Source organism: Ctenopharyngodon idella, chromosome 15 (assembly GCF_019924925.1).
Source record: "Ctenopharyngodon idella isolate HZGC_01 chromosome 15, HZGC01, whole genome shotgun sequence".
NCBI lineage: Eukaryota > Metazoa > Chordata > Actinopteri > Cypriniformes > Xenocyprididae > Ctenopharyngodon > Ctenopharyngodon idella.
The window spans coordinates 21,123,663-21,139,456 of record NC_067234.1 but is presented as its reverse complement, the minus strand read 5'-3'; the positions used below and the strand labels follow the sequence as shown (position 1 = coordinate 21,139,456).

General features: G+C 37.8%; 1 protein-coding gene across 5 annotated transcripts in view; it reads left to right on the top strand.

The window, feature by feature from the left end:
• The window catches only part of LOC127495953 (cell adhesion molecule DSCAML1), a 135,239-nt gene that overhangs the window by 13,787 nt on the left and 105,658 nt on the right, over positions 1 to 15,794 (top strand). For all 5 annotated transcript variants that reach the window (XM_051863424.1, XM_051863426.1, XM_051863425.1 and 2 more), the window contains exons 2-3: positions 1,666 to 1,986; positions 9,910 to 10,056. In XM_051863424.1, the coding sequence (XP_051719384.1) occupies positions 1,666 to 1,986; positions 9,910 to 10,056 (468 nt within the window). The remainder of the gene's footprint in view (positions 1 to 1,665; positions 1,987 to 9,909; positions 10,057 to 15,794) is intronic.

Here is a 15,794-nt window from a genome sequence, read left to right as displayed (position 1 = left end):
TTGGAAAGTTATTTTTATAAGTAATGCATTACAATATTGCGTTACTCCATAAAAAAGTAACTGCCTTACTTTTTATGAAAAGTAATGTTACATTACTTTTGCTTTACTTTTCCTCACCTGGGCTGGGCTTGCTTGTTTGTTTTTTAATAACAACAAAAAAGTTCTATTTTTGGCAAATGTTAAGGCCCGTTCACATCAAAAGTGAAATGAGTAAGCCTCAGGCTGCTGAAGGAAATACATATTTACACCTGTACAGTAGAGGGCGCAGCTCAAACAAACCTTTTAGCTGTGCTGCCATTCTGGATTAAAGAAGATTAGGATACAGGAAAAGGAAGTTCATCACTCTTATTTGTAAATCTAATCTAAAGTAATTTTTGCTTATTAGTATGGTTGAATTAGATCATCGAAGGTAAGCGGCAAAGACATTGGTTAATAAAGTGAGATTAAATACATAAAGTATATTTGTGTCATTTAGTATACTTACTTTTTACATGTTTGCGTATAATTCTGAGATTGCATTTCATTCCGTTTTTATTCATTTTGAGGAATACTGAATGTTTTTGTGCCAGTGAAATGAATAAATGCATGTTCACATTTAGTCTAGAACTACAATATCATCATGTTTAAACAGCGCACACAACACCTCTGCACTTTATTTCTCTCAACATGGGGACAGGAGAGGTGTCAGTCAATAAATGTGAAAATAAAGTAACTTGCATTACTTATTTGAAAAAGTAACTTAGATATTTTGTTGTAAATTGAAAAAGTACTTTACTAGTTATTTGAAAAAGTAATCTGATTACGTAACTCAAGTTACTTGTAATGCGTTAACCCCAACACTGGTTAGAAGCATAGTTTTTTAGTTAGTACGACCTGTGAACATATACTGTAAATAACCAAGCTTACATGGAGTACAATCTGTATCTTTTATTCCATTTCATTTGCAAATGCACTCTAGACACCCAGGGAACCCCAGAATATGACACAAGAGGGAGCCTGTGATTGAATCAAACATCTGTAAATAAAGCAAAACAATGAAGTTGTCTTTAAATGCCATGTTTTTTTTATTTACTGGCAATAATATGACATTATTTCAATCTCAAACTGATTAATTAGCACAAGTTGGTACTCCACCATCTGTGTGACGTCAACATCAAAGTTACTACGGTTTCTGGAAACAGTCATGGCTAGCTACAGTATTTAATTTCTCCAACAATGCATCATGCTATGGTAGTTACTGTATGCAGCTAGTTACATTGTTATACAGGCAGTGCAACCCAGCTTAGCATTGTGCTAACTTCCTTTAGCTTTCATATAGATTGTGCACTTGGAAAATGACAGACAAATAATCAAATTTTTGGTTACATCATCTTCTCAATCCAGTGATTGATTTCTAAATTTGAATTGAGTTGTGCTGACCCAGTGGGAACGTCTCTGGGATAATCCAATCAGAGGACGGGAGGGCAGGCACTTTACCAGATGTAAATGTGAGGTGGAAGTTTGCCAGAATGACACACCGAGCTTATTTTATGATGTGCTGCTCATTTCAAAGTACAATAACCCAAAGGAACAAGTATGTCTTGGCCCCTTTACCTGTCCAGGTGTTGATTTGAAGAATAAAACTCTTTGGTCACTTTGTGACTGACCATGTTGTCTCTCTTCCAGTGCACAGCGAGGATGTGGTCTCGACGCGGCTGTACTTTGTGAATGCTTCCCTGCAGAGAGTGACCTTCTCCAGCTCAGTGGGGGTGTCCCTGCCCTGTCCTGCGGGTGGCGCCCCCCATGCCGTCCTCCGCTGGTACCTGGCCACTGGCGACGACATCTACGACGTGCCACACATCCGCCACGTTCACGCCAACGGCACGCTGCAGCTCTACCCCTTCTCCCCCTCTGCCTTCAACAGCTTCATTCATGATAATGACTACTTCTGCACTGCCGAGAACCAGGCCGGCAAGATCCGCAGCCCTAGCATCCGTGTCAAAGCAGGTGAGACCTGATTGCATCCATCTGTGGCTCAACAGCCACTGTGGTGAATGGTTTTTTAAATTTACTAGCCACTCAGCATTTTCACTGGAAAAACACAATTTTGACATCAATACCATGGGGGAAAATAGCCATATAGATATTTTTAATGTTATCTTATAATTTGGCAGCAGGTAAATTAGGCTGCTGTCACTTTAAGACCTGACGCACGGATCCATTATACTGTTACACATGCGTTTTCTTTCTCAACTATTTACGTTCACTTTCACAACTGAGTGTGTTTATGTGAATACTCACCAAGACCGGCATTTTGAATTTTTTTTTTTTGTGTGTGTGTATTTGACTGTTTAAGCGCAAAAAATAACTAAATTTAGTACTGAGAGGCGGCTTTATGTGCGCACTTTGGGTGTGAGAAGAAAACCTGTGGGAATGAGTAAAATTATGAGTAATACACACAATCCCACGGCGAAATTCAAACCGTGTTACGCTAACAGTATTCATCCGGAGCAAATGAAACAAGTGAGTGAGGGGAGGCGGGTTTGTGTGTCAACTCGCTGTCCGAGAGATGAGAGAGCGAGAAAGTGCAGCTGGTATCGTGTATCTATTCTGTAGAAAATGAGTATTAGAAGCGTTTCAGCTATTTCAGTATCAATATGTATCGAAAAATCAAAATTTTTTATACTACATTGCACTTAGTTTATTATTTCAGATGCCTTTTTAAAAGACTACGGTTGAAAAATTTATAAATTAAACCCGCCAAAGTGGCTAGTAGGAGTGACTGCGTTACACGCCACTGCTAAAATCCACCCGCATTTGGCAGGTTGGTGGGTGTTAATGTAAAGCCCTGGACCCATCTACTGTATTTAGATGCCGGTGTAGTGCTGTGAGTAAAGGTCAGGGTTGGCAACCACAAAGTTGTTGGTTCAAGTCTCACAAACAACAGGCCATAAGCTATCATTTTCATGTCCTTGAACATATGACCTTTGGATGAAAGCGTCTACTAAATTATAGTTTACTTGCGCGTTATGTATAAAACCTTGATCCTTTCAGTGTCACAATGATTTTTCTTATTAATATAAATAAATATACTTATATAAACAACCATTCAAAAGATCTTTTAAAAGAAATTAATACTTTTATTCCTCAAGGAGTCACTTAATTAATCACAAGTGACAGTAAAGACATTTATGTTATAAAACTATTTCAAGTTAATCCTGTTTTTGAACGTATGCATAAAGAATCCTAAAGAAAATGTATCATGATTTCCACAAGAATCTACACTGACTATTTTAAAATATTAAAATAAAAAAACAGTTATTTTTAAATTGTAAGAATATACAAAAATATTACTTTAAAGGCGGCCTTCTTTCAAATATTTTAACCCCGGTTTCACAGACAAGGCTTATGCCTAGTCCCAGACTAAAATGCATGTTTGAGCTGTTTTAACTGAAAGCAACTTGCACTGATATATCTTAAAATATGTCAGTGCCATTGTTTTTTCTCAAGATGCACAACAGTAATATTTTTTTTACTAAGGCACGTTTATAAAAGCTAATTAAATGTCCAAATTAAACTAAGGCCTAATCCTGGCTTAATCTAAGCCCTGTCTGTGAAACCAGGCCTAAGAATCTTTAGTGTATCTTTAAAATATAAATACATATAAAAACTTATTTATTTATTAAAATAAATAACACAAAAATACAATTTTAATAAAATATATTTTTTTAAAAATGTAATTAAAAAATTTTACGATTTTTTTTTTTTTTTGTACAATATTTAACAATTTTTTCCTTGCATATTGATAACAAATAATGCTGGTCATTGTGACATCATATCATACATCATTCATGAGCCAGTCTCGGTGATAAGCACACCTCTCGCAAAAAGTTAAGCCACATTGTGATTTGTTCCCTATATTTTGACATTCCTCACATTTTGCTAGTTTAAAAAGAGGAATTTTCCATGTCACTACTTGTTTTTTTATTATTATTATGATTTTTACCTAGATACATCTCTGATTTCACATTTTCTTTAGAAAAATGTCTTTAGAATCATTCACTTCAGTTACATCTGTGAAGGTCAGATTATCTTTTTTACATTTCGACGTGTATTACATCACAGGTCCTAATAAATTTTAATTTAACAGCTCTTGTATTGCCACTTGACATGTTCATTTTGGACCTTGTGTATATCCTTACTATAATCTGCACACTTTAATCCTAAAAGACTGCAAGGGCATTGGTTCCCATCAGCATCTTTTTACGGACCATATTGCTTGGAGAAAAGAGCACAGTCAACGTAGGCGCTGTGGCAGAGGGCGGCACGTGACGTTACAGGTGGAACACGAGTTCTTAGCTTAACATCTGCAGTAACAGCAGAAGTAGCGGCCGCCATATTGCTAACCTAAATAAGAATGTAAGTGCCAAATGGATGTCCCAGTGGCCGGCCTGTTGACCTGGCTGCTTTGAAAAGCAGCGCACAGACGGGCACACTACGCTACAGACAGTTGGCTGACTGACCCTCCCACACGGTGCCAAGGTCACCGCTCATGAGTGGGGCTGGCCGCCCAGCAACAGCGAGGGATATCCATACACCTCCCTACACTCACACACACACGTTCTTATGCCAGCCTGCGCAGTGCCAGTGTCCCTCCTGTCTCCCAGTCTCCATCTGTCCTCTAAGCTAGAGTTCCCATCTCACACACACACGTACACGTTCACCTACTCTGAATTTCCCAGAAAATATTGAGCGAGGCCAATCTCACACTTTTATAAATATCATCAGCTTGAACGATTCTTCAAATGTAACCAGGCGAGTTCGGTCCACACTACTTTTTCCACTTTACCCGCATTAACATTAAAGTCTCAGAGGATGGAATGAATTACCTACCAACCAGCGACAAGACGGGGGTGACTTTCGCCTCAAATAATTACACTAATTAATCAATTAAGTGCTGAGATGCAGCAAAACTGCTAGTGGACCTAGCAACCCACACAGAGCCCTGAGGAACCCAACACTGGGGCTCCCTCAGCAGCCAATCAGATCCTGGCACTGAAGGGTTACCATGGGTACGGTGAGGGGAGGGGCAGGGTGTGGCGCTGAATGTCTCAGGTGGCACTGGAGAATGATGACAGCTGACAGCTCACTGTATGACACCATCCCCCCCCATGCATCTCTCTCTCTCTCTTTCTCTCCCTCCTCCTCTTTTCTCACCCACTCTCCTGCATGCTGATCCTGTGCCAATAATAGCACGGGCACCTGTGTGGATAGCTCTACATTTATGAAAATCTCCCTATGAGGGCTTCATGTGAGTGTGTGTGTGTTCCTCCTTGCACTCACTGTTCATTTTTCATTTAGCCTTTTATAGTGTCTAAACTCCTAGCATGTCAATTGTTTGTATCCCTATATTCCGATATAGTAAAGAAAGGCTTCTATCTATCTATCAGTTTGTCTATCTGTCCGTCTATCTATCTATCTATCTATCTATCTATCTATCTATCTATCTATCTATCTATCTGTCTATCATCTAGCTGTCTATCCATTTGTCTGTCTGTCTGTCTATCCATCTGTCTTTCTATCCATCTATCTGTCTATCCATCTGTCTCTACCCGTCTGTCTGTCTGTCTGTCTATCCGCCTGTCTGTCTATCCATCTATTTGTCTTATCCATCTGCCTGTCTATCCATTCGTCTGTCTGTCTGTCTGTCTATCTATCTATCTGTCTGTCTATCCATCTGTCTTTCTATCATCTATCTGTCTATCATCTGTCTCTCTACCCGTCTGTCTGCCTGTCTATCCATTTGTCTATCTGTCTATCCATCTATTTATCTATCCATCTGTCTATCCATTTGTCTGTCTGTCTATCTATCTATCCCTCTATCTGTCTATCCGTCTGTCTGTCTATCCGTCTGTCTGTCTGTCTGTCTGTCTGTCTATCTATTTGTCTATCCATCTGTCTATCCATCCATCTGTCTGTCTGTCTGTCTATCTATCTGTCTGTCTATCTGTCTATCCATCTATTTGTCTATCCATCCGTCTGTCTGTCTATCTATCTGTCTATCCGTCTGTCTGTCTATCCGTCTGTCTGTCTGTCTGTCTATCTATTTGTCTATCCATCCATCCATCCATCTGTCTGTCTATCTATCTGTCTGTCTATCTGTCTATCCATCTATTTGTCTATCCATCTGTCTGTCTATCCATCCGTCTGTCTGTCTATCTATCTGTCTGTCTATCTATCTATCTGTCTATCCGTCTGTCTATCCATCTATCTGTCTATCCGTCTGTCTCTCTACCCGTCTGTCTGCCTGTCTGTCTGTCTGTCTATCTGTCTATCCATCTATTTGTTTATCCATCTGTCTATCCATCTGTCTGTCTATCTGTCTGTCTATTCGTCTGTTTATCTATTTATCTATCTATCTATCTATCTATCTATCTACCTATCGATCTATCGATCTGTGTGTCTGTCTGTCTATCATCTATCTGTCAATCCATCTGTCAGTCCATCTATCTATCTATCTATCTATCTATCTATCTGTCTATCTATCTGTCTATCTTTCTGTCTCTCTGTCTGTCTGTCTATATCTGTCTATCTGACTGTCTGTCTGTCTGTCTGTCTGTCTGTCAGTCAGTTTGTCTATCTATCTGTCTGTCTGTCTGTCTGTCTGTCTGTCCATCTTTTTATCTGTCTGTCTATCCATCTATCTGTTTATTGCCGTCCATTTCTCTGTCTATCCGTCTATCTGTCTGTGTGACACCAGCTATTCTGACCTCAACTCCTTTTGTGTTTTCGGTGGGGTTGATAGTGTGAAGCATTAGACAGAGTATAAAAACAGAATATGGTCTTAAATTAAATGCAGAAATTGAATTCTTCCTCAACTCACTCTTAATTTGCTTAATAGAAGCTATGCTATAATAACTAACTCTGTAATCCTAAATAGACTGTCCTACACCCTGTATTCAGTTTGTCTAAAGTCAGCGTGAGGGTGAAACACAGACCTCGTGCAATGAGCGTGACAGGTGTACTGTGACACAAGCTTACACTTCCTTTCTTTCAGCCCTTTGTTTCTTTGGCTTCCTGCCTCCTGATAGGTCATGTTCATTTTTTTTTTCACCATTACATTAACGAGCACCATTCACCACCTCATTCTTATTCAGTTTAGTTCTTTTCCCCTTTTTTATACATCTTGCGTCATGAATAAGTAAATACGGTATTTGGTTTCTCTCAAGTTAATTATTTAAACGATAGTGATACAGGACTCAGTCCTCCTGGTGTGCGGAAAGAGAGCACCAGCCCGTGTGTCAGTCCGTTTCCAAGCAACCGATGAGTATAGTCAGGCATCAGTAACATTCTAATGATGCCGCACATGAAGACGGAGAGTCATTTGCCCATAAAAAAAATGCTATCTGCTATTGTTGTCGGGAAATTCGTCTGTGAATTTTACGCATGCATTATTGAAGCCTTAGAGATGTTTTGGCTTGTTTACGCTCTTTCGACTGCTGTAAAACAACATTCCACAGCCAGGTGTAGGTTGATCCGAGTTGAGGTGAAAATAAAACTAGCTAATAGGGCTGGTTTGAGTTAGTTTATCTTTAGAAATTCAATAAGGCCTGAGACTCGAAGTCAATCAATGACTGAATAAATGATTATTTGTAGACTATGGAGTCCTGAGTGTAATAGGGAGTTGTATTGATTTGTTCTATTGATTCAAATCTCATCTGCATCAGTAAGAAGCTGGTTAGTTAACAGTGGGCAAATATACACAGTCTGTTTTAACTTACTTAAACATCTTTCATTTACATATTTTTATAAACTGATATTAAGAAAGAAAGAAAGAAATAAAGAAAGAAATATAATCGCTGGACTCAAGGACTCATGACTTAACCATCAGACAAGGACACTGATTCGCTGTGGGTGACACTGGCACCTGGCAGATACCGTTATTAATGACCAAGGAAATTCACCCTCAAGCCAGGCGTTAATTATATATAGAAATAGAGGTAGCGAGTGAAAGCGAGACAGGAGGGGGTGGCCTGAGAGTTTGATTGTGGGTGATTGCCACATTTCATGAATTCTCATGATCGGTCTGTTCTCTGATGGGGTGAAAAAGCTGCGTAGTTGAATTGGTCGTGAATCCAATTGCAATACCCACAGAGTTCTCTGAAAACATCCCCCGACTACGTGATCAAATTTGCGGCGTCATGTTCTTGAATGAGATGCCCTTGCTCTGCGTCTTGCATTACTTCCCCAAAGAAACGAGGGAGAAATTAAAATCCGTAAGTAAATAGATGTTGATGAAAGACACAAAGCAAATTGAGTCCCTGAAATTAAAATGAAATTCAGCGCCTCCTTTAATCTGTTCGCACTCCCTCGTCGCCCTTTACCGTAGGAGGATCTCCTCGCCCATAAATAACATCTTCGTACCCCGCTCGCTTTGTGTGTTCTTCTCGTCTATTGATTTTTCGTCCGGGTTCCGGTTGTCAGGTGCAGAGAGGGTCCCTTTAGCGGGGGCAAATGTTTCTGACAGCTCCAGAGGCTGTGCACCGTCGTCCACTCACCGCCGTCTGCATGCATTGCCAGGGTGATTTATAAAAAGGCCACTTCCTGAACTCTTGAACACCTCTTGACAAAAGAAAGATTCAGTCTCCATCTCAAAATCCAGTTGTATATGCTCTAAATTTTTTAATAAAATGAATGCATTTGTCCTAGATCAGGCCTTTTTGGATTCACAGAAAAGGATACCTCACCTCCATTCATAATTGAAGGATTTTTTTTTTTTTTTTTTTTTTTTTGAAAAAAGAAAAAATGTCGTGTACAGTACTATTTTACATTCAAAATGTAACTAAAATTTTAAATAAAAGAAAAATTAATAAATAAATGTTTCATTAAAGGAATAGTTAACCCAAAAAATGAAAATTATCCCGTGATTTACTCACCCTCAAGCCATCCTAGGTGCACAATCGGAGATATATTGAAAAATATCCTTGCTCTTCCAAGCTTTATCATGGTAGTGAATGACGTTCCTGATTTTGAAGTCCAAAAAAGTGCATCCATCCATCATAAAAGTAATCCATACGACTCCATGGGGTTAATAAAGGCCTTCTGAAGTGATGTGTTTGAGTTGAGTGATGAAGTGATGAGTTTTTGTAAGAAAAATATCCATATTTAAAGGGTTAGTTCACCCAAAAATAAAAATTCTGTCATTAGTTACTCACCCTCATATCGTTCCACACCCATAAGACCTTCGTTCATCTTCGGAACACAAATTAAGGTATTTTTGATGAAATCCGATGGCTCAGTGAGGCCTCCATTGACAGCAAGATAATTAACACTTTCAGATGACCAGAAAGCTACTAAAGACATATTTAAAACAATTCATGTGACTACAGTGGTTTAACCTTAATGTTGTGAAGCGATGAGAATACTTTTTGTGCACCAAAAAAACTAAATAATGACCTTATTCAACAATATCTAGTGATGGGCGATTTCAAAACACTGCTTCATGAAGCTTCAAAGCTTTACAAATCTTTTGTTTCGAATCAGTGGTTCGGAGCGTGTATCAAACTTCCAAAGTCACGCCCCCCAGTGGTGAACCATTGAAATTTCGAAATACTTATGACTTAACGAAGCCTCGTTTACTGAAATCATGTGACTTTGGCAGTTTGATACACACTCCGAACCACTGATTCGAAACAAAAGATTCGTAAAACTTTGACGCTTCATGAAGCAGTGTTTTGAAATTCCCCATCACTAGATATTGTTGAATAAAGTCGTTATTTTTTATTTTTTTTGCGCGAAAAATATTTTTAATATTAATGTAGAATTTAATTGTACAATAATTTATTGTATAATAAGTATTATTTCATAATTATTTATTTAATAAATAAATAAATTTCAACCTCTGTTTGTCTTCTGCCTCATCATGAACAGTGTTCAGGGAACCTTACACGGTTCGCGTGGCGGACCAAAGGTCCATGCGGGGCAACGTGGCCGTCTTCAAGTGCCTCATCCCCTCTGCTGTGCAGGAGTACGTCAGTGTGGTGTCCTGGGAGAAGGACACGGTCTCCATCATCCCAGGTAAGAAATTCCTCGCACTGTTGGGCTGTTTAAAGTAACTGCTGATTTGAAATCTGTTATGTTTTCGTACATTTTGGACATACAACAAATTGTAAATGTATACAAGAAGGCTTGTTGCACCTGTGATTTTGTGTCAGTTTGGTTTATTTGTTTCCTGTCATTCAAAGGGCGGGATGGTCATTATGGTTTCAACGTATGGAGAACAATGGATGTTATTTGGGAGTCCATATAGGGTCAGGGGTCATAACCTTAGGCATGTGTAAACATTGTCAAGAACAGATTTTAGTATATTTAAATCCATTCCACACAATTCTGCAGATTTCTCTCTTAAATTGAGCACAGAAAATGCCACATAAGATCACAGATTCCATGGTCTGGGTTAAAAACTGTATAGAAAGCCAGCAATTCAGAAGTTGGATGAAAATATGAAATAAATGGATCCGCTTTGCACTATTATGTGGATTGTGAATTTAATTTGTTATTATATTTTAAATGTATTATACTGCATGTAATTTAATTCGGTTTGTGACCTTCTTATTAGCTGCATAAGGATGTTTGTGTGTAAAAACAAACAAAACAAAAAAAGACCGTCACAATATAGAAAGAACACATGGAATGTTTTGAAATGAGAATGAATATCCACTCATTCATATATCATTATGTTTGTAGTTTATCACTGAGGTGAAAACTATTTTTTCAGCAAAAATAAGTACAGTAGGCATAATTTCCAAAATAGATTTTGGACTGTACTATTAAGATTTTCTTTTGTGTTTTTTCATTGTACATTCATCTGAGATGTTCAAATGAAAATAAAATTCCCTCTCCCTGAGTTTAGCCTGGCTGGGAGACCCTCATATTCTCAACATGGTTTTGGGCAACACTGTTAATCAGTCCTAATTCATTTTGGCCTTTCTTAATGTCTCCCATTTTGTCTGGATGGAGTAGACACTGAAAAATAGGACAGTTCAACAAAATGGAGCTGAATAACAACATGTAATGCCCTGTACTGTCAGCACGAATGATTTTCACTCATTTCCAATATTATCTAACATGGCATACGTGCAGCATTACACAACGATTTTCATAGGGGTGATGGTCGGCGAGGTTTGTCTGAGTAATAGGGTTGCATATTTAGCCTAATTTAAGTTATGAGTCAGTATGACCAAATAGTTTCGTTAGTAGTTATTGATAATCATATTTTGCAAAAATTACAGGATTAAATTGTTAGGATTTGGACCTCTATCTCAGTGTTATTTTTGTATTATTTTCTATTGTATTTTATTAATATTTTACATTAGCTTTTTTTTATATTTTCAGTTTAAATTTCAGTCATTTTGTTATGTGCTTGTCTTTTTTTTATTACTTTTTGTTTTTTAATATTTCCATATAGCTTTAATTTATTTTAATTTCAGTTTCAGTTTTAGTAATTTTAGTAACTCAAAAGGGGCTATATGTAGAATTCAGAAACCCTTGTTATTAGCGACACCAGTGGCCATTAAGGGAACTGCAGCCAGCAACTTATTGCTCATGCTTGCACTCGTGCACACGGAAATGTTGGAAATACCTTTGCAGCGAACATCCCGACCCCATCCAACTGCTGAGAGCGACATTTAGATGAATATGTAAAAATGTGCTGTGCGCTTTCCTCTCAATAATAAAATAAACACACAACAAAAATGACAGCGGTGAGAAAACAGCAGTTAAGAAACATCTGATTCATAGCAATGTGGATATGTTTGCACAAGCTCTGAGATGACACTGAATGACACTGTTAAGATAAGTGTGATTATAAAGTATATTTCAGACTATAGACTATATAGTTCTGGCTATGCAAGACTATAGTTTGAATGAATCCCTTTTCTTTGCATGACACAATACAGAATGGCTCTTTTGGCATTATCCTGAATATTGTATAAGCATTCATTTCATGTGTCATTGAACAGAAGAGAGGCTTTCAAGAGCGCACATAACCATCATATCCTTTGGATTTTCCTGGCGAAACTGGCCCAAGTCCTTCACATAACAATCAGTCTGCTTTCATAGACAACCTAAGAAGTTGCGGAAGGTCTTGTTCTTTAAGTTTCATTACAATCTGCTCACACATTGGCAATACAAAAAGCAATTAATACATGAACATTCTTACATATAGCTCCTTTGAATTCAAAATTGACCCTATTTGACCCTATTGTCTTGTAGTGTCTTAATAATCATTAGTCAAAATGTGAAAAAAGAAAGAAAAAAAAATCTGCTTCCTCACTGGAATGGCATTCCTTTCCTGGACGGCTTGGGCAGAACATTCTTAAAAACTCCCCTGCAAACACTTTTTTTTTCATGTAATGTTTATGTTTTATTTTAATTAAGGTGTTTTGATCTCCTCTGTAACTCACATCCCATGTATGTGTGTTTGTTTGTGTGAAAAATCCAGTCTGATAGTGGACAAAAGCTTTCCCACTTTATCAAATTCACTCTAAAGGCAGCAAAATGATTCTGCCAAGAGTGCTTTGTGTGTGTGTTCAAACAAGGTAGCGGTTTTCTTGAGTAGCGGACTTCCTAGCTCAAGTGGCAGAGTGTGTGTGTACGTTTGTGTGAACCCTGGCCTTGTAGTTGATTGGAAAATCAATAGGTGCAGCTTACACCAGCCAAGTCAGATGGAATCAGTGACTAGAGTCTCTCTCTTTGCTCAGTTCATCTTTCTCAATGGAGGTGTGCGTCTCCCTGTCCTTCACACTGGAGCGCTCATTGATCCGCTTTAGCCGCTGTGTCAATGTGTATCAGTATAAGGGGTCCAGAGGTTTCCAGCAAGTATTGATTGATTACATGCTTGGATTCCCCTCTCTCTTGTCACAGATGCGGACGTGTGAGTGGTCATCCACAAGACACGGGGGATTGTGGGAAAACGTCCTTAGGGATGTACACCTTGGCGGAGTGAGTGTGTTTGTGTGATCCCAGGGCAGCGCTTTTGTTGTTTTCTCCTCTATCTGTTGTGTGGCATTGTTGCTGCTGACCGTGACTTCCAGCTTAATTGATTAACCAGTTGCTTTAATAGATTAACAGAAGGTCACACTTCCAGCTCTAGCAAACTGACTCTGACACTCTTTGCTTAAAGATTACCCAGCACATCAATCGAGCTAAAAAATTCTAATGATCTTCTACAACATGAGCAAAGCTAACTTTTGGCCCATGGGTTTATCTTGATAAACGTAACAGATTTTAGTTTTGTGGTGGAATAAAGGAAGGCCACTTAAAAGGCCACTCTTTTTCAATATAATAATGAAAGTGACTAGTGTTGTCAAGCTTAAAACTTATTTTTAAAGATATTATAAATGTGGTCTATATGATGTGTGCACTATATTCAGAGTCTTCTGAATGCACATGAAAGCAATATATGAGCAACAGACCAAATTTAAAGTGTTATTTACTGAAAAAATCTTGATGTCTTTGACAGCTCTGAGATGGAGGGGAAGATGCTTCAATGAGACCAAATTCAATCTTAATGAAAATGAGATAATGATATTGAGCAAACGCTCTCCACACATAGTATACGTTCATTAAATACTTTTGCTTCAAATCCGCTAAATCCCAGCGTCAGCCCATTCAGAAATACCGGTTCTTTGGCAGACACCGCTAAATGCCACTTCCCTTTGTAAAATATATATATATATATATATATGTGACCCTGGACCACAAAACCAGTCATAAGATGCACGGGTATATTTGTAGCAATAGCCAACAATACATAGTATGGGTCAAAATTATCGATTTTTCTTTTTTGCCAAAAATCATTAGGATATTAAGTAAAGATCATGTTCCATGAAGATATGTTGTAAATTTCCTACTGTAAATATATCAAAAATATATTTTTGTGAATGGATAAGGACTTCATTTGGACAACTTTTAAAGGTGATTTCTCAATATTTAGATTTTTTTTTTGCACCCTCAGATCCCAGATTTTCAAATAGTTGTATCTCGGATAAATATTGTCCTATCCTAACAAACCATACATCAATGGAAAGCTTATTTATTCAATTTATTCAGCTTTCAGATGATGTGTAAATCTCAGTTTCAAAAAATTGACCCTTGTGAGTGGTTTTGTGGTCCAGGGTCACAGCAAAAGTTATATTTCTATTTCAAATTAATGCTTTTCTTTAGAATTTTCTATTAATCAAAGAATCATGAGAAAAATGTACCACAGTTTCCACAAAAATGTTAAGCAGCACAAGCGTTTCTGAAGGATCATGTGACACTGTGATCATGAAGACTGGAGAAATGGCTGCTGAAAATTCAGCTTTGCCATCACAGGAATAAATACATTTTAAATATATTCAAATAGAAAACAGCATAACACTTTATTTTACAGTGCCGTAGTTACACGTTACTACATGTACTTACTAAAGTAATAACGGTAAATTATGCATAATTACAAGTAACTAACCCTAAACCAAACCTTAACTGTAACTCTATAGTAAGCATAGGACACTTCTTTCAAAACCATAAAAAAAGAAAAAAATCTTAAAAATCAGCCCCAAACTTTTAAATTTTAAATTTTAAATAATATAAGAATCTGAGAAAATGAAATCCGACACAAACCCCATGGGGCTCAGATCAGGTACTAGAGCTTTATTGGAGAGCTTTTGGTTAAGTGTAGCACTGTGTTACCATGGCAAATGTTCAAAAGAAAGAAAAACTGGTAATACGATGGTACGTTTTATTAATGGTGTAATAGCGGTAGCGTTCACTTGTGTGTGTAGGAGGGCCGGAGAGAGTGTGTGTATGTGTGTGTAAAGCAGTAAGCTGATTTCTGCTGTGTGACTCATGTTTAAGATGGCAAGATGTGTAAGAGGATCAGAGAGAGCAGTGAGGAGTTAGAGCAGGATTTACAGGTTCAATTACACTGCCTGTCATTAGTCTACCCTTGTTTTAGCTGAGGGGAAAAAAACCCAACACACACTTTCCTCACCCTCTCAATTTGGCCTTTCCATTGTCTTCTATTGTTCCTAAATAAAGCTAATTATTATTATTACAGACTAATCCTAAACTAAACCCTGACCTTTAAGTAAAATGTGAACTTGGTGTTCATAATAATTTCTTGTATTATGTTCAACATGTCATTTTGAGCTGCAACTGTTGCAGAAATTACACACTTTACTTTTGACCCTAAAATACAACTGGCATACATAGACCTGAAAAAAGAACTCTCATTATGATTCATTTTTCTTCCCTTTAAGAATGTCCTCAAAAGGATTTTTTTTTTCATTTTCTGCAATTGTGTCCTCAAAAGCTGACATGTACAGTAATGTGTGATTGATCTTGGGGTCTCCCTCCTTTTTAAAATGTGTAATTTAGCCATTTTGCTCCAAATCTATTCCACACCCCTCCGTTGATGACGCTGGAATGAAGCTCATAACATCCAGGCAATTCCCTGTGTGAATTTAATGAAATGCAAAAAAAGATGGAGGGATGCTAAATTATTGATCTGAAATGGAAAAGAAATAAAGAAATAAGCACGTCAGCATGTGCGATGTGGAATCATTATGCTGATAGGACTATTTATATGAAGGGCGAGGAAAAACTGCATCTTGTTTGCAGTAAATCTCAAATAGTGGTGCAGTTTGTGAGCGTGAGCGTGTATGTGTGTGGCTGTAGTTCTACATCAGCCTGACACTTCAAGGAAAACCAAGCAAAACTGAAATAATGGACAAAAAATTCATTTTTTAGTGATAAAATATCTTTTAGCAGTA